We start from the raw sequence: 19,035 nt of genomic DNA on the forward strand, positions 1-19,035 counted from the left end.
CATTACTTGCTTATATATTCAAAAAAATACAAAAAAGAAACCAAACATTTTGCAACTTCTCTCTATTCTGTAAGACCATCAATAAAATCACAGGAAAAATATAGTTTATTATTTTAAAAATTACAATGGATTAGCAAGGGGATCCATCATGGATCTTTCATTGCACAACTACCACCTATGATGGACAAACCTATCTACACATCACACTCAAATGCAAAAACACCATGTGACCAATTTACAACTGTTACCACCTTACAACCAGTATTTTGTGAATGAGGTGAGACTCCAACACATACAATTTCGTCAAATGTTGCAAAACATACGAAAGGGAGAAGTAACACAAGAAGATTGGTAGCTTTTAACGACATGCACAAACAAGATTACTCACATCAAGTGAAAAAGAACAATTTGACAATTCAATGCACCTATTTGCTACTAATGATTTAGTTAGACTGCATAATAGACAAAATGTTAAAATTGTTGAATTGTCCAATTGTAACAAGTATCACGACAAGCACTAGGACTAAAGTAGATAATGCAACTAATGATGAACAACTTGAAAAGTAAGCACTACTTTGTAGAGGGCAATGGAATGTTCACAACCAACAAATAGACATAAGCAAGACTGGTAAATGGAGCCCTTGGTGAATTTGTTGAAATCGTTTACAATCTTGGTTCCAAATCCCCAAATGTTCCAATGTATGTGGCAACAAGGATTGCTAATTACAGCGGACCACCTTGGAACGAACATGAACCCAAAAATATACCAATAATTCCTGTATCACTAGGTAACTGAAGGTAAATGCCACTCATAATGACATGGGCCATTACCATACACAAATCCCAAGGCCCAACCCTATAAAAATCAATAATTGACAATAGTAAAATAGAAAGGCATGGCCTAACATTTACAACCATATCTAGAGTTAAGCCATTACACGATCTTCATATTCAACCAATGTTCTCCTTCGGGAGATACTCCAAGATGCAAAACAATCCATACACAATTATAAGGAAAAAGGATGAAGCTCAATTACAACAACTATGTCTATAGGAAATGGAGGTATACAACTCTTAGTCTGATTATGCATTTTAGCTATCTAATCAAGCTACAAATTTTATTCCAAAATTCCCCACCTAATCTACACATCTAACCATCTCATTGCTTTTGTTCTATAGATCTCGAAGACGAATGGTATATATCGCAAAACTTCATTGTCAAAAAAACAAAAACAAAAAAATTAGAAAACATGACTTCATGTTCATAATATAATATCTTGCTGTCAAAGTAACCATTGCACCTCGTTAGAATGCAAGTACTAGTATTTTTATTTATTTATTAATATAAAAAATGCTTGCACATAATATCTCATAAATTTGAGAAAAAAGGATTGGCATTTCATTAGTTACCTAGGTAATAGGTGCACAAATTAATCAGACAATTAAGCAATGTGGAATACAAATAGTACCTTGACAGGTACTGAAAGCGAAAGAGCACAAAATTAAACAGAGAGTCCCCTTAACCAGCATGTACAACTGTATAAAAAATTACATCTAACTGCATCGCTCTGTTTGCCACCTCTTTTCCCGAATTCATTCAAATTTGAAATGCAATTACACGAGAACTCTCGGAACTTCTATGGAAACTAATGTGAGCAGGTACAGCAGATCATGACGTCGCCGGATCGAACCCCTTCAATCCCATCTTCTCCCCAATCTCCCATTTCGAGTGCAGATGTCTTCTCTGCAGATGAAGTTGCAGACAGCGCTTCCGATTCCTCTGAAGACGACGAAGATGTTGAGTACCAACCCCCGCGCTTTTCATCCAATTATGGAAATAACAATAATATTGAAGAATACGAAGGAGGAGGAGAAGAAGAGGAGCTTGAAGAAGAAGAAGAGGAAGAAGAGCAGCTCGACGAAAGGGCTTTCTTCTCCGAAGTCCCTGTTGGTTTAGCTGTCGAAACAGAGCTTCATGATCAAAACCCTAATTTCAGGGAGTCTACTGAGTCCTTAGCCTCAGTCCTTAATGAACTCAATGAAGTAATGGGGGAAATAAACGAAGTTATGTTACACGCAGATTCAACTGTTGCGAGGGTTGTTGCCGATGGTTTTAGAGCGGAGAATGTTATTGATGTTCCAGATGATGAAGAGGAGAGGGTTGCACCGACGGCAACCCAAGGTGACTTTCAGGAAGTGAGGGGGAACAGAGCTAAGTGCGAGAACCTGGAAACCCAAGCAGGAATTGATGCAGACACTTCTTTAAACTGCCCAATTTGTATGGAACCCTGGACTTCTTCTGGAAACCACCGTATCAGGTTATGGCTAAAAGCTTGTCTTCATTTTTTTAAGGGGTGCGTTATTTTTTGAGGGCAGCCTTTATCACGGTGTATGTAAAACTTGTGCCACAATCTTAAGATTTTAACTCATTTCATATTCAGCGTATTTCATCATCTTTTATGAACGCATTTACTTTTGACGACAGCTTTTATCATGGTGTGTGTAAAGTAAAGCTTGTGCCACATTCTTAAGATTTTATACCCATGCCATATTCAGCATATTTCATTTTTTTTATGGATGCATTTATTTTTGAGGTCAGCCTCTATCACGGTGGGTGTAAAGCTTGTGCCACATTCTTAAGATTTTAAACCAATATCATATTCAGTATGCCCCATATTTGTGACTTCACAACCTCGCTGCATATTGGATTGTGTTTGGAATGCGTGGTTGAATCTGGGTGATGCTTTTGCCATTGCATTTCCATTCCAAACAAGCCTCTTTGATCATAGTGGTTGTTGTGTAATTACATTTGCAGCTATCTATCTTCCGGTTCATTTTAGCATGTCCTGAATTTTGCAGAAAGACACTATAGTTTAGGTTAATGGTAATTTTAATCTTCAGGCTTTTGTGCTGTTTCACGTTTCTGATTTTGAAACTATTCCTCCAAAATCATATGTGCAAACATGGATTATATGGGCTATTTGTGTGTCGCAATGAGTTGTACTTGTAGTACATGCCTAGATTTCTGAGATACACGCTCATCTGTGTTGAATGTTCATCACATGCGTTCCTGGACAACCTCATCGCACACATGTTGCACTTATGGGCCCGAAGTATTCAAACTTGGGTGATTACTGTTACTGTGTTACAACATACTGTTACAACATGCTCCCTTGGATATTTGTGGGTGTATTTATTATTTTAGGCCTGCTAAAGGAAGATTTGAACTCAGACAATTAATATTATATTACAACCCCTTTAGACATGCGTGTATGCCTTTTTTGGCACATAAATTCATGGTTGTGTTGATGTGTATTTTGTACATGACCAAACACAGAATAAAATACCTAGAGGTATCTTATCCTCTCTTGAGTAAAGTTACCGAATGCTGAAGATATCACAAAGAAGGATCAATCGGTGAAACTTCAAGGTTCTTTTATGTAGGTTCTCTACTCGTGGATAAGCACCAGTGGTCGTTGTGTTTATTGTTTTTCAAGGGGCTTTACGTACTTTCAAGGAAAGCTTGTTCGTGCAACTACTTTTCTAAAGAGGAAACAAGATTCTCCTAATACTAACAGATTTTCAAAAAAGATCAAAAGATAAAGGATTCAAGGAAGAGATACTTAAACTAACCCTAAGAATGACTTAATGAGGACTGGTCTTGATAAGATTCTACCAATTTCAGTATCGCCAAAGGATTAGAACTCCACTGGAATTGGTGCGATCTTCTAAGGGGATTCAACGATTTTCAAATCACCAAGGAGATAGATACTATCAATGAGATACATATCAATACTTCTAATGATGATTGAACTGTTAATCAATCTCAAGGTTTCCAGTTGACCACACAAGGCGTTCTTACAATCAAGGAGCTAGTGGTTTGGAATGTGAGTCTTATCAAAGATCAAGCACAACATTCGTCCTTCAAACTTAAAACTTAAATGCTATCTCTACTAAGAGTGATTCAAGAAGATAAACAACCATGAAAATAGCCACAAGGATTGCAATAAAACACCATAACTTCAATATTTTATTGATCTCATAGCCAAATAAAACAACAATTGTTCAAATTTCTCTCTTCACACCTTATTTCTCTGTTGCTGATATTAAACTTATTTCTCTCCAACTCTCTAACTTTTTTTCTAACTCCCTTTAAAATGAAATGAGTGAGAGTTTATATAGCACTTCTCAAATACAATGAACGGCCTGGATCAAAAGAAGATCGATGGCTGAGATTCTGACACCTAAATCCTAATTAGGGTTTGTTACAAAGAAGTCCCCATTTAGATAAACATTATCAATCCATAGCCAATAAGAATTGGCACAAATAACGAGGAGACATAGACCAATAGGAATTAAGTTGCCACATCATTTTATAACAACTTTTCATCTAGAACTTTGTTTCCCTTTCCATGCTCTTTTCTAGCATATTCAATGAATCTGGATGTAATCTTCTCAATCTCAACAATAGGAATCTCAGGAAGATTCTTCATTCGTTCTTCCAAGTGAAGGACTTGATCAAAAGCTATGAGAAGGGTCGACTCCCATCTAGGCTCAAGCTCTTTTGTTTTCTTGATCAAGAACATAGTAGCATGCATTTGATTTCGCTGCTCTTCAGTGACTGTGTTCTCCTCTTTGCAAAAGATGATCCTGATCTTGTCTTCCAATTCCTGGATGTCTACATCCATCTCGATCTCAATTCTTCTGATCCTCCTTAATGAGAGCCTGCCGGGCAATGGATCCACCAGTCTTGGGGGTCGTCATTTGATACCTACACAAAAGCTTAAAGTTAGGGTTTGAGCATAACACCTTAAGGTATGGGATTCAAGTTTTTTCAAGGAATTAACTAAATATTAATTTGAAAATAATGTGATAAATCCTAGAATTATGAATTTTCAAATTAATATTAATTGAGAATTGAAATCAAATTGCACTTAGACTTTCAAAAGATTGCTATGGAAAATCAAACTAAATTTTGAATAAACTTTCAAAATCTGATTATACATACCTCTTCTTTGATTTTTAGCTATCAACCTTTGAAAAATGAATAAAGGAAAATGAGAATTTGCTGGACAAAGATGTTTGATCTGAATTTTAGACTCCTCCTTTGGATGAATTAACCTCCAATCAGCCTTCAAGCCTCCTTCAAAATCTGGAAATTTGCCTTCAATCAGCTTCTCAATCAGAAATTCGCCTTCAACTAGTCTTCAAATATCTTCCAAAATCTGGAAATTATCTTTCAGTCTGCTCAATTTCGCCTTCTTAATCAGAAATTCGCTTTCAATTAACCTTCAAGATCTGGAAATTTGCCTTCAACTAGTAAGAAATTCGCCTTATAGGTCTGCTCTTCAAGTTCGCATGAGAGAAAGTGAATGAATGATTTAAAATTTCAAAAGAACACCTTCCCTTTATAGGGTGCTCACCCTATTTTGCCTCTAGGCTGACTTTGTAAAGGCTTAAATAAAATAAAATAAAACTCCTCTATAAGCATGGCCGACTTGTTTGTAAAGGGAAAATAATGAATTTTGAGTGCTCAAGTGTGATTTTAATTTTTTTAAAAATTAATTGCAAAGCTTAGGTGGATTCTTCATGTATTTCAAGGCTTAGAAAAACCAATTGATCCATTCATAAGTGCCTCAATTTATGCGAATTTGTCTTAGTCTCCCAAAACTCCTCTATAAGCATGTCCGACTTGTTTGTAAAGGGAAAATAATGAATTTTGAGCGCTCAAGTGTGATTTTTAAATTTTTTTAAATTAATTTCAAAGCTTAGGTGGATTCTTCATGTATTTCAAGGCTTAGAAAAATCAATTGATCCATTTATAAGTGTCTCAATTTATGCGAATTTGTCTCAGTCTCCCAAATGTCCTTAATTGGCAAATTTAATGAAAAGATATAGGCTAGCTTAGCGAATGCTAAAGCTTGATCAAGGTTTGATGAATTTTCATTCTCCTTAGGCACTAGAATGTTCATAGTTTAGGTCTCTCAAGGAGGCTTGTTTGAACTTTTTGTCTAGGTTTTGTTCACTTCATTAATCAAAATCCTTACAACCTAGATTTGTCATCACTCCATGTTCTTGTCATCATGATTTTGCAATTTGCTTTTGAAAAGGTGAATAATAGGTGTCTTCAAGGATTTTCGCCCTGGACCCTTTGGAAGGGTCAGGAGCGATTTTTTTATTAGGCCTTAAATACCCCATTTCTTTTACTTCAAAATCCTCCGGAAGGTGAGCTTATGCTTGTTTTGGCCTAACAAAGCTTAGGGTTTCAACTTTTTAGCCTTTCACATGGGCACATTAGGTGATAATGGGAATTTCGCTCTGGACCCTTTGGAAGGGTCAGGAGCGAAATTCACCCTTTAGGTCACAAGTCACCTTTGTTTGATCAACAACCTTCTCTAAGGCAATCTCCAGGGTCTATTCTCAACTTGGCGATCTCAACTTGGTAGTATTGTTTTGATCCTCACAAGGCCAAAAGGTCAAATTTGCTCAAAACCTAGCTAGGGACAGGACCCATCCAAAATTTCGCTCTGGACCCTTTGGAAGGGTCAGGAGCGAAAATCACTTTTTGGCTCAATTCCTTCAAGTTTGATAATCATTGCTAAGTCAAAGTCATTCCTGAGGACCTCTCCCATCAAAACTCGCCCTAGTCAGCACTTGGCTTGGCACAAAATTGGGAAAAAAGGTGATTTAGAGAAAATTTGCTCTCGACCCTTTGGAAGGGTGAGGAGCAAAAATCAAGATTTGAGCTTGACTATTGACCTTTTCAACTCCAATTCTCTTTGGGAGGCAAACATAGACCCTTCCTCATGCATCTCCATCAAGATCCTAACTTTAGCCAAGGGAAAAATGTGTATTTTCAAGAATTTCGCTCTGGACCCTTTGGAAGGGTTAGGAGCGAAATTCATCTTCTTGACTAAAATCCTTCATCATTCAATCTTGACAAGGCTAGAACATTCAAAAATACCTTCAAACATGCCTTAGGAACTAGAAAGTTGGCCTTGATAAGTGAGAATTTTCGCTCTTCAAGGATTTTCGCTCTAGACCCTTTGGAAGGGTCAAGAGCGAAATCCCTATTCTTGGCTAGTTTCTCGCCTTGGCTCATCTCATTTTCCTCCAAATTTGATCAAATCAACTTCCTCATTTCATAATCAAGACGATTCCTCATTCAACTTGGTCTAAGCAAGGTCCAACTAGGTTTTCAGGGCCAAAGGAAGGTAAGAAAGGAAGATTTCGCTTTGGACCCTTTGGAAGGGTCAGGAGCGAAAATCTCCTCCCAGGCTGGCTGTCATCATTTCAAAGTCTAAAAACTCTTCTTCAAGGTGAAACATGTATTAACTTTCCCAATTACGCCTCAAAAGTTAACAACCTTGATCATATCTTTTCAAAACTCCTTCAATCATCATCAAGTGCATTTGTTCATCAATTTTTTAAATCGCCACTTCCATCTCTCTCTAACCACCGACTCTGCTCAATTGACTCGGACCTGGAGGAAACCAGGACTTTGACAAGAAAGCTATTAATCCAGACCTATCATGAATTTGAGACCTATCCACCCTTTCGATCCACCTATCCATCTTCATTTCTCCTGAAAGGAAAAGATCCACTAAGGCAAACCTAGGGCTCAAGGCAGACAACTAAGGACTTCCCAAAACCAGGCTGGACTCAACTTGAAAGAGACCCTAAGACGAGCTCTCAGAGAGAAACCCTAATCTACCCAGCCCAGGTGACCACTCACTTCACTCCAACACCCAGCAAGCAGAGAGAAAACCTAACCAAGGAAAGCAAAAACCCCAAGAAAAAGAGGGGGTCCCCATTCTGATGGGGCGATGTGTGAAATGGTCACAACAGGTTGTATGTGGTTTTTTAGAATAGAATGTTGAGGAGAATTTGAACATAGTAATTATCATTAAACTATATCCCCTCGGACGCTTGTGCATTTTAGGTTGTGGTTTGGATACAATGGTTTGCAGATTTTTTGGACCTAGTTTGGGTACAATTATGGTGTTGAGAGTGAGACTTGGTGAAAAACTTGGCTAGCTGATTGTTGACTTGGACTCGGTCCCAAAACTTGGTGGGAACTCAACAAAACTTGACACATAAAAAAATGCTGCAAAATTGAGAATTTAAGGATGAAAGTTATTATATTGCATTTCATATCAAAATGACTTCAAGTATCACAGTAGCATCACTTGGAATCTGGATTGACGTGGAAAACCAAAATTAAATGGAAATTAATTACTTTTGGAAGAATGCAGTTTTTCCATCTGGCGTGGCATAAACATTTTTTGTTTTTGTTTTCTAAACCACCCCTAGTAGGGTTCAAGGGCAATGCAGGGTCTGTGTGCAGCACCCTTAATGCATTCCTAAAGTAAGTTGCCTTCCATAAGTAAGGCCATTGAAGCCACAAAGATGTTAAGTAAAACAACATATATACATACATATATTTTCTTTCTAGTGATTTTTGCATTAGGGATCTTAAAATTCATAGATCTGATATAGTATCTGTTTCTATGCAACTTTGGCGAAAATAGTTTGAAAATAAATGGGCAAGTGAAAATAAACTCAATTTGGGCAAGTGAGTTGCAGCCTTGAGCAATGGATGGGTAAGGAATGAAAGCAATGGAGTTTTCAATGGGTAAGGAATGGAAGCAACGGAGTTTTGGATGGGTAAGGAATGGAAGCAATGGAGTTTTGGATGTTCAAGAAATGAAAGGTATGAAGAGATGTTTTGTTTTGTGCTTTTCATAATAATTAAAAAAATGGACCATGGGGTCCGAGGTATGAATAGGGCATGAGTACTTTGCTTGGGCACAACCTTGGTTCATCTTGGACAAACCTAGGGTATACACAAGTGGTGGGCATTTGGGAATCATATCTAAGACATACCCACATGTGGACCATATTAGGATTGGGACCCAATATGGATATGTAGCTACAACCTTGGTTCATCTTGGATGAACTTGGGGCATACACACGCAGTGAGTGTTTAAGTCGTATCCACGGTGTACCTAGAGGTGGACTGGATCAAGATTATGACAAGTATGGGTAATGTGATTGTATATAGGTAAACTTGATTTGCTCTTTTCTTAATTAATCAGTGAGGGATTTGTAGGGGCCCTCACCCAAAAGGAAAATCATAATTATGTAAATGAAGGTGGTCTTAAGCTCAAACATATAGTAAAAATACAAGAAGGGCCAAAATGACACCAAACTACTAACATAACCCAAAAAATTCTGCAGCCCAACCAAAAGTATGAAAAATGTCAAGAACAACTGACCATGAGCCAAACACACTCCAACCGGGGTCACCTACTCAACCATTTCCTAACAACCAATGCCAATAACAGTATCAACATCGCACCCTTCAATTTCCTAATTTATAATTGTGCTTGGTGATTTGATATGTGCATCTACTAGCCACTAGTTCATTATAGTGGGTTTGATGCTTTGTCAAACAACTTAATGGTCTACATTAATAGTTCTTTAATGCTTAGTTTTTTGTGCATTATTCATGTTTTTTGGTCTGTAAATTGTTACTACTTAGTCTCATTTGTGAGCGTGTGTGGATTGATTGATTTGTGTTTCATTGGATTTTCAAAGATTTGTGTTTCATTGAATTTTCAAAACACTGTGTTCTTTGAATATGCCAGGATTCTTACTTTTTGATTTGCAAGTATTTTTTATGTTTATTGGATTGATCTTTTGAAGATTGAATGTGCTTAACCTATAAAATGTGGGTATTAATTTAAAATGTTTCAAGTAGACTCAAGAGGCATTATTTTATAAAAAATATATTGACTAAACTATGCTGTCTCTTCTATTTTACTTATTGTAATGTCCCCTTATTGAAATAGGATTATTAATAAATAATAATAAATTAAAATATAAAAGAATAAATAAAAATTAATATAATTAAAACTTAAGTTTAGTGAATGGTCAAAAAGGCATGAAATGAAAAGTTGTGACTCCCTCAAACATGGGATATAAAAGGGAGAGAAGGGAACTTCATTTGGGGAAAAGAAAAGGAAGAAAGAAGGGAGCAAAGGAATTAAGGAAGCATTAATGGGAAGAAGATAAGTAAGTGACTCTTTTAAAGGGGCAGCAATGATGAAAGGTTCTGACCCTTTTGAAGGGTGGTAATTGTGAAAGGTTGTGACCATTAAGAAGAGGTGCGACTCTCCCTCACATTGGAGGACATAAAGTGGAGAAGTTTTCATTTGAGAAGGAAGGATCCAGGGAATAGAAAAAAATATTTGAAGCATTAGAAGTAGATTTAGGAGCAGACCTAAATCAGAATTATAAGAAAATCTGGAAGAATGATATGAACATTTATCAAAGAGATTGGAACACAACTGCAAATCTGCAAATAATGATAAAGCAGGCAAAGGAAAAGAAGAGGAAACATTAAATCAATAACCAGAGAACCAGACCTGATGGAATAGAAAGGATTCTCATACACACACATATATATCTGAGTATTGGCAGTAGATGAGATTGATATAAACAATAGACCTGTGCATTTAAAGAGGGAAACAACATCCAATTGAATCTCTCCAAATTACCACAGTAGACTGAAAATACATAACCTGCAATAATTCTACAAGTATATTAAACAAGATTGTTGGACATAGCTGCTGCTAGGATATGTTGTTGTCATTGATGTCAACATATTTCTGCTCCGGTGATTGCAGATTAGTTTATTGTGATTATGGTTTGGTGTATGGAGTATCCTTAGTATCATTATATTCTTCTGTGTTGGTGTTGGTGATCCGGGAAGCTTGATCATATCATATGATTTGGTTTTGCAGTTTGCTTATCTGATCAGTGCTTTGCAGAGTTCGGTATTTCCTTTGGTATGTTCCGGTGTGATCAGATCTTGATCTGAGATTTTGGGATATTGTTTGGGATAGTCTTGTGTATCTTCATTTTAGATGGTTCGTGATTTGGTGCTTTGCAAGTTATCTTTCTTTGTGATAGTTGTTGCTGTTTGAGTGTTCTTGAGTTTCAGGCGTTGATAGATGAAGATTTGATAAGTGGTGTTGGTGCAGTTGTTATTGATGATTCTAACGTGTTTGCTGGTGTTTCCTAGTTGTGTCCTATTTGTTCTGATGATCCGCATTGATCGTTGTATGAGTTTTTGGTGATTTTACTGAACCGGTGATGTTCTTCGTGTTATGCAGTTTTCCTGGTAGTGTAGCGTGTTGCGGTTGATCTTGGTGTGATTTCCGGTGGTGTTGCGTGTTTGGAGATTTGATTTAGGTCCATGTTATGTCATGTAAATTATTATATTGGTCCAGTGGTCGATCTTTGTATTGTATGATGTAATTTTGTAATTGTGAGTTGAGGTTTTAACCAACCTTGTTGTCAAGGTTGATGAATTGTATAAATAGGTGATATTGTCATGTAATTTGGGTATCAAGGGTGTGTCTACATTATTAGAGAGTGGTGTATGTGTGAACAAAGATTCATCTTTCGGTATAGTGTTTTGAAGAGAGATTGGTGTTGCAGAGTAGACAATTGTGCTTAAATGGAATTGTCCTCAGGCATTTGGAGATGCTATTATTGTAGTTCATTTCTTTCAGATTGAAGTTCGAATCTTGTTGTAAGTCAGTGAGACTTCCTTGAGGGTTGTAACCTTCCAGGTCATTATCTTTTGAGCAGTGAGCTCTAGGCAGTGTGTCTAAATGCATGTGCATTCCCCATTGTGATATTTTCACATACTACTGCAGAGTATCATCTTATTGTGGGTAGGTTCCCACCGTGGTTTTCCCTTAACCGGGTTTTCCACTTCAAAATCTTGGTGTTGTGCTATCAATTTGCTTATCTCTGTTATTGCCGCAGTTTATTAGATCTGTTTTTGTGGTTAAGTTTGTAGATCCGATGAAAACTGATTCCCTCTCAGTTTTCCCTCCATTGTTGCTGCTAACAATTTAGTGTCCTAAAAAGGGGACATTACATTTATTTTAGTGCACAACAACTTAAGTCACATGTTTTGGCAAATTCCATTGGGGACAATTCAAAATATATCAAATTCAATAAAACAAGGAAAAGTTGTTGAAAATAGGCCATAAAATTTGTATTTGAATTTAATCAAAACCCTAAAATTATTTGCAAAATGTAAGAAAAAAAATGTTTATTTGCTAGATTTACCATTAGCTTTTTCTTTATTGACTATTTTGACACTTTGTTCTAGTATGTGTGTCCCTATTCGTTGTTTTGTTTTCCTAGATAATATGCATCATATAACCTCTATGTTTGTTGCAACATAAATGAAAAAAGGACAACAATAAGAAAAGAAGAGTACTATGAACAAACAAAAGAGCAATATGAAATTTGATGAATTAGAATAAAAATTGTTGTTCAGGGATACAAATTTTGACAATTTTGATTGCACCTTAGAAAGATAATCCCTTTGCTTAAATTAATACTTGAGCTTGGACTTGGAGACAACAAAGTTTTTTTAAATATATAGCTTATTATCTTATGCTTGAACAATTTAATATTAATTGATTTATAATTCTTTCATCCACTGTATTATTTGGACAATTTTTTTTTTTTAAATATTTTAATTATTAGGGAGGTTATCTTTTGATTGTAAAGTATATATATAGATTTTACTTTATAACTTTTTTTCAAAATTATTAATATTTAGGTTTAGATTTAAATTTTAATCTATTTTCATTATTTGGGCAAAATTTTATTTTTATTATTTGGGAAAAAGATAAATTAGTGTTAATATGTCGAGGTTTTAACTATGTCAAGGTTTTAACTTCTAATTTTTCTGTTAATTTTTATTTAATTTAAAATTTAATATATTAGTTTTATATATTTTTTATTTAATTTTTCAATTTGGGATGGCTTTCTTTTAGTTTTTGATGAATAAGTGCCATTTGTATTTCTTTAAAAAAGATGTATTACATTAATTCAAAAAAAGAGAGGGTGGAATGGTACCACACCCTAAAATGTCTAGGCAAGGTGAATCCTTAAACAAAAGGAAAAAATTCAAAGGCGATCAAATTGCTAACTTGCAAGAGCTATAGAATCAGCGAGAGGAGGTGGTAGGTCACAATTAAAGGGTTTCTCGTAGCCATTTGGGAGGTCTTGGCCATCAAGAATTTGCTACCATCCTGTGATGGTTCCTTCTTCATTTTTTCCTTCAAGTTGAGGAATAGCTCTCATTGGAGAAATAACCAAAGTTGAGTAACCTTGCCACATTAGGCCAGCCAAAGGCACTCTTGTCATGTAGATGAGGACTAATAGAGGGAAACACATGTTAGTTGAGACCATCCATATCTGCAGTGTTGAGGAGAAGCATGGATATTTGTAATGTCCCCAATTTTTAAGGTGAAAATTAATTAAATTGATTTTTATTAAGCTATCAAAAATAAAATAAATATTCAAATGATGGCAATATAATTTTTTTTTTTGATTGGTAATGGGCACTTTTTAAGGTGCTGAACACTATTGCTGTTCAAATCCACGAGCCCATCAGCCCAGAGAAAGTACCAAGCCTGTAAGCGTAGTGGCCCAGTGAGGATTTTAACCTTGGTGGTGGTTTCATCAAGCAAGTGTTTTAACCGCTGTACTACATGGGTCACCCCAACTTAATATTAATTATTTAATTAAATAACAGTAAAATAATAAAATATTATTATAAGGTCACCAGTCAGCCTAACCTTCTAGATGTTTCCTGAAGGTCTTTATAAGGAGGTCTTGGGGTTGTGGCAAGTACATGCTTTTGGAATTGATTAACGATTTATGATTTCTGGAGGCAAAAGCCTTGAGAGTTGATAGGAAGGGTTGGATGAAAACTTGACTCATCTTGGGGGTGGATTTGCAACAGAGTTCACAGCTGAGCCAAATTTGTAAAGTCTCCCATGGAGGCAAATTTGCAAAAAATAAAGATATTTGTCGAATGAGTTATTTGCAATCCGATTTAAGGGGAAACAAGGATTACTTTATTTTGAGTATTATGATATATTTTTGATGCGAGTTTCATTGTGTTATCTGTTGAATAATTAAATGAGTCGATATAAGAGTTGAATAATTTATCTTTGTCAAGTCTAGCCGTGAAGCTTTGCGAGAGACTAGATGTAAATATTTTATTTGACTTTCCAGTTAAGAGGTTATCAAATCAGGCTTTCCAACTATTAACAAATAATGTGTTCGACGATGGTATTGCTATTCCTATGTCAAGAATTAAGCTTGGAAATAATACCGAGTTTTGGAATAACTGTGGATGGTTATTTGGGGCCTAAACTAAATAAAGGTTGGCCAATTGAATTCATATGTGTATTTGATTAATATTGCAATTGATTTGCACAAAATATCATTCTCAATATTTGGCATCGAAAGTCATGATTTTTCATAGTGTGAACAAGGAGTCTTAACATTATCGGCTAGCCATATGTGTGCTGAAGGGCTCATAATTTCATCTGTTCATGGGTTCTCTTGAAGTCGTTAATTCCTTGATTGACATGGTTGCCTCATGGTCATAGCAGCTACAAGATATTCGAGTCATTCAGTCCAATGGCAATGGGAGTGGGATAGTGGTGTGGGAATAATCGTTATTGGAAGTTACTTGTAAGTGCTTAGCACCTCACAATGCAGATGCTATTTTTTTATATTGATTACCTGATTTGAACCATGGCAGCAACAACATTCCATTCAGTTGTTCATCGATTCCTTTCCTGAGCAACATCGCGATGGGATGATAAGGGAGGCAAATATATTATGGGCATACTTCATATTGGGTTACAAGACTGGGAAAATCTTAGTAGTTAAAGGCCAGAATTCTGGTTGTCATTTCCAGTAATATTTTTTTGCAGCTACATACTCTATTATTAGACTCTTTATCTACTTGTGGATTCACTGTTTGCTCATTGTTGAATAATGAAATAAATCATTATCATTTATCAAACTGTTTATGACATTCTTCGGAAATACATAGCAAAAGTTTGGTAGAAATCAGTTAGGGATTTCACAATATTGCCACTAGTATGATCATGTGGCAATGATCACATCCGAGCCCTTGAGGAGGGGTAGGACCGTCAAAAGGGGAAGGGGGAATAGTACAATGCACTTTGGCTTAATGTTCAATAATAGCCTGCAAATGGCCAACTTCAAAGGCAATTTTGTTAGCTTGCACTTGAATCTATGGAATAATATTGGAATATCAATAAATCATAGATTAGAATACAAGGAAAAGTGTAAAGCCACAAAAGCTTTTGAAAATAGAGTTGATTTTCTATCCTTCAAAATAATGATTAGAATCTCCAGCTTGGAAATGTGACAAATTTAGGCTAGCTTAGTTGACAATCATGCTCAATCACCTAGAAGAATCGTGTGCCAAGAAAAATCTTAAGTCTAAAGGCCTAGAAAATTCATGCATCCAAGTCCAAATAGCTTGAGCTCATAGGTAGAACTAGAAAAGTTGTTGCTGTTTCTATATGACCATAAAAGGGATAATGGGGACTAGAAACACCAAGACGGATCAAACAAGACTCAATGAAGAGACCTTGGTAGAGAATGCACCAAAATGAGCAAGGTTGGGCTTTAAGATGGCAAAATACATCTCATGAAATCTTCATCATCATAAAGTAGCTATGGATTGCAAAGCTCATTTGTTATTGAGCTTTTGAATCATAAGTAGTTTAAGAAAAAACCATTAATAGCCTTTAGGGGGCTTGTAATTATGTACATCTAGATACCATTTCCAATCCTTCTACCAGGATTTAGTGCATCTAACCCCAAACTTTTGTAGCAGTTTTGGAGGAATTGACTCAACAATGGCTTGGAAAGGCTCAAAATCTTGGCTAGAAAGCCAAAATTTGACTTTGAATGCATGCTACGATAACCAATTTTTTTGGAGTTTAAAAGAGGTTTGAAATGAACTTAATCCTTCTATGGAAAGTTTGAGAGCATGAATTCATGGAACTTTGGTTAAATGTTGATTTTGGCAAGTGATCACAAGAGATCACCAAAGAGAGTGCTAGTTGATGCAAGTCCTAATTCTAGGGTAACTTGATTTTGATAGCCTCCTAGATTTTTCAAATGCTCTTGACAACAAAAGTGCCTTGGATTTGCATAGGCACCTTAATAATGAGAATGGAATGAAATCTTAACCCTTTACAAGCTTGTTTGCCATGAGGAACCCCAAAAGAAATACGATGGCACAAGAAGATTTTCCAAGCCTCATAAAAAATTCATTTTGTTTTTCACATAAACTTGCCATATTGGTATAAAATCTTTCTTTTCAACCAAAGTAAAAAAGTTATTCTGATTTTAGCATTTTTGGGATGCTATTGGGGATGAATGTGGCAATTTAGGGCATGTGATTGAAAGCTACTTAGGGCACACAAATACAAAGGTTTTCTTGGCTTTTTATCTACTTGCCTCTTTTGTATGAATGTGATTAGAAAATCCAAACATTTCATAGTTTAAAACAATTTGAAAGTTGAAGAATGACTGAAATTAGTGTCACAAAAACACAACTATTAGATTGAATGCCAAACAAAAATAAAATTTCCAGAAGGCGTCCAATTACTATCAAATTATCAATGGTCATCATGTTTAGAAATAACAATATACCTTTTAAAAAGCCATCTAGTTGACAGCCATCAAAACCTTTTGTTTACTTCTAATTTGTAAATTCCAAGGCTTTGCGATTTACCAAAACACTTAATAGATGCTGATTAAAAACTTTATATGATGGGCAAATTTTTACACAATGACCATAAAATACATTTTACACTTATTTATTTTTGCTTTCTGTCAGCATCTGTTAAGTGTTTCTTTACAAATTTATAGATTCAATCTAATATTTATGATTTAGAAAATTAGGAAATTTCTGATTTAAAATAATAATTGGATTGGATTAATCCATATTTAAATTGGATTGTTGAGCCTGAGGATGTTGATGTAGATCCATTGTTAACTGATGACGAGTTAGCTGATTTGGAGAGGGAAGCAGCCAAATGGGAAGCAAATGTGGCAGCATATGAGGAGGCAAAAGGTGAGGTTGGTGAGCCATTGAGGCTGGGTTCCTTGCATACATATCTTCATCCTATCACTATGGATGAGGCACTGGTTGAGGATATTGCAGCTATGTCACCCACTTCCAAAACACACACACACACAACAACAACAACAACAAACTTTTTTGAGTTTCAGTCACAGATAAAATTTACGACTTATAATTTTTATTCTAAGTTGCTGGTTCAGGTTCTGGCACCAGTTAGGGTTCAAGAACCTCGCATGTCGGTACGACACAATTTTAAAAAGGGGTTTGGGTTCGTTTTGGGTCTTTTAGTACAAAAACAATGTAAAAATTATATATATTATATATATGTAGACTAGAATCATGAATTAAGATTAGAATGTCGCATTGCATCATATAAACAACAAAACCAACATAAACTTGTAATCATAGCATCATGATCATACTATCATAGCATCATATACATCAAGTTCAATATCAAAATGACAAAATAATAATATCGAGTTCAAGTATCATATTTTCTAGATTGTTAGTTGAAATAGAACTGATATTGATCTATTTAGTTGAAACTTAGTTCTATTTTTTTTAATCTGTTAAAATAGAACTGACTGTTAAAATAGAACTGATATTGATCTAATATTATCGTGTGCATCAAAGAAAATGCTAGATTAAAGAAAATAACAGATTAAAGTCCTATTTTTATTACACTACCTATTTTCGGTATCTCAAAAAGACTTTCTCTTGCCATGAAGAAAACATATAAATGAAAATTTATCATTGTTGATGACCCACTATCTATTCCTTCTCCTAGAGAAGAGACCTTTCAGTCATACTGGTAGTGGTAGGAGCTGCCCAAGGACCAAGACAACACAAATATTCACAAGATCTGCATCTATCACAATCCCATCAAGTTTAGAGCCAATAGAAAACTCTAATCTACACTGCTTATCAACTAGTATTTGTGTGTCTTTCTTAATCCAACCCAAACCATAGGGCTTAAGGCTAAAAAGTTTCCAAAGCAAGTCTATCAACTTTGTGCAATCAAAGTTAGTTTGTGACCATGAATCAAACAAAGAATCAACCTTAACACCGTTGACATAGAACTTAATGTTCAACAATGCTTCTCCATCCATCACACTGATATATTTCATTTGTACTTATTCTAACACATCTTAACCCATTTGAATTGCCCTTCTACAAAATTTGCTAGTGTATTCTTGTATGCTTTGAATTTTTTTTTGCTTAAGACATTTCATACCCTTTTCTTCCTTATGACACACTGGATAGAATTGCTTCCTAATCAACTGTTTAAAACTTTAGAATGCTGCCAAGAACTTTCTTTTTCATAGCCATGGAATTTGAGAGACTTTCAAACTGAGACAAAAATGTTTTGCCATTCTTAGTCTAGCAAATGAGACCTTTTATCTTTTTCTTAGTCCGCTCAGAACATCTGATTGTAGTCATAAAAACTCATATCTTTAAAACTATCAATTGAAATTGTTGAAAGACTGAACTAAAATGTTTTTGTAGAACTGATTCTTGATCACAATGCCATGTCAAAAAGACTTTGGATGGACACATTGCACAACAGTTCCTGGTAGCACGAAGGTCAAGTGCAATTGGTGTCTAGAAGAGATCAGTGGTGAAATTTATCGTTTCAAATGGCATTTATCCAAAGAACGAGGAAATAACAACGTGACATGCAAAACATGCCCTGCAGATGTCTCATATCAGGCAAAGCAATCTCTTGATGAGATTGCTGAGAGTAAGGCCAAAAAGGCAAGAATTGGGGTTGAACTAGGTTCTAGTTTTGCAAATCCCAGGACGAACGGTTTGGGTGAGGAGGATGGCGAAGATGGGAGTTTTAGGGAATGTGGGTCAACACCTAATTCTATAGCACATGGACCAAACAGAGGTGGAGGAAACATTAATTCTTTCTTCCAACCTCGTACTACACTAGGATCACAAATCACTTTGGAGAGTACATGATGGAGGAAAACTGTTACTGAACAAGCAAATAAGACAATTAGCAATTT

General features: G+C 35.6%; 1 protein-coding gene across 2 annotated transcripts in view; it reads left to right on the forward strand.

The window, feature by feature from the left end:
* The first annotated feature begins 1,467 nt into the window (after positions 1-1,467).
* LOC131050581 (uncharacterized) overlaps positions 1,468-19,035 on the forward strand; it is a 70,047-nt gene continuing 52,479 nt past the window's right edge. The window contains exon 1 of one of the 2 annotated variants that reach the window (XM_057984777.2): positions 1,468-2,354. In XM_057984777.2, the coding sequence (XP_057840760.2) occupies positions 1,672-2,354 (683 nt within the window). In that variant the 5' untranslated portion in view covers positions 1,468-1,671. The remainder of the gene's footprint in view (positions 2,355-19,035) is intronic. The other variant, XM_057984779.2, reaches the window with a different exon arrangement.

The sequence above is a fragment of the Cryptomeria japonica genome, chromosome 8 (assembly GCF_030272615.1).
Source record: "Cryptomeria japonica chromosome 8, Sugi_1.0, whole genome shotgun sequence".
Classification (NCBI taxonomy): Eukaryota; Viridiplantae; Streptophyta; class Pinopsida; order Cupressales; family Cupressaceae; genus Cryptomeria; species Cryptomeria japonica.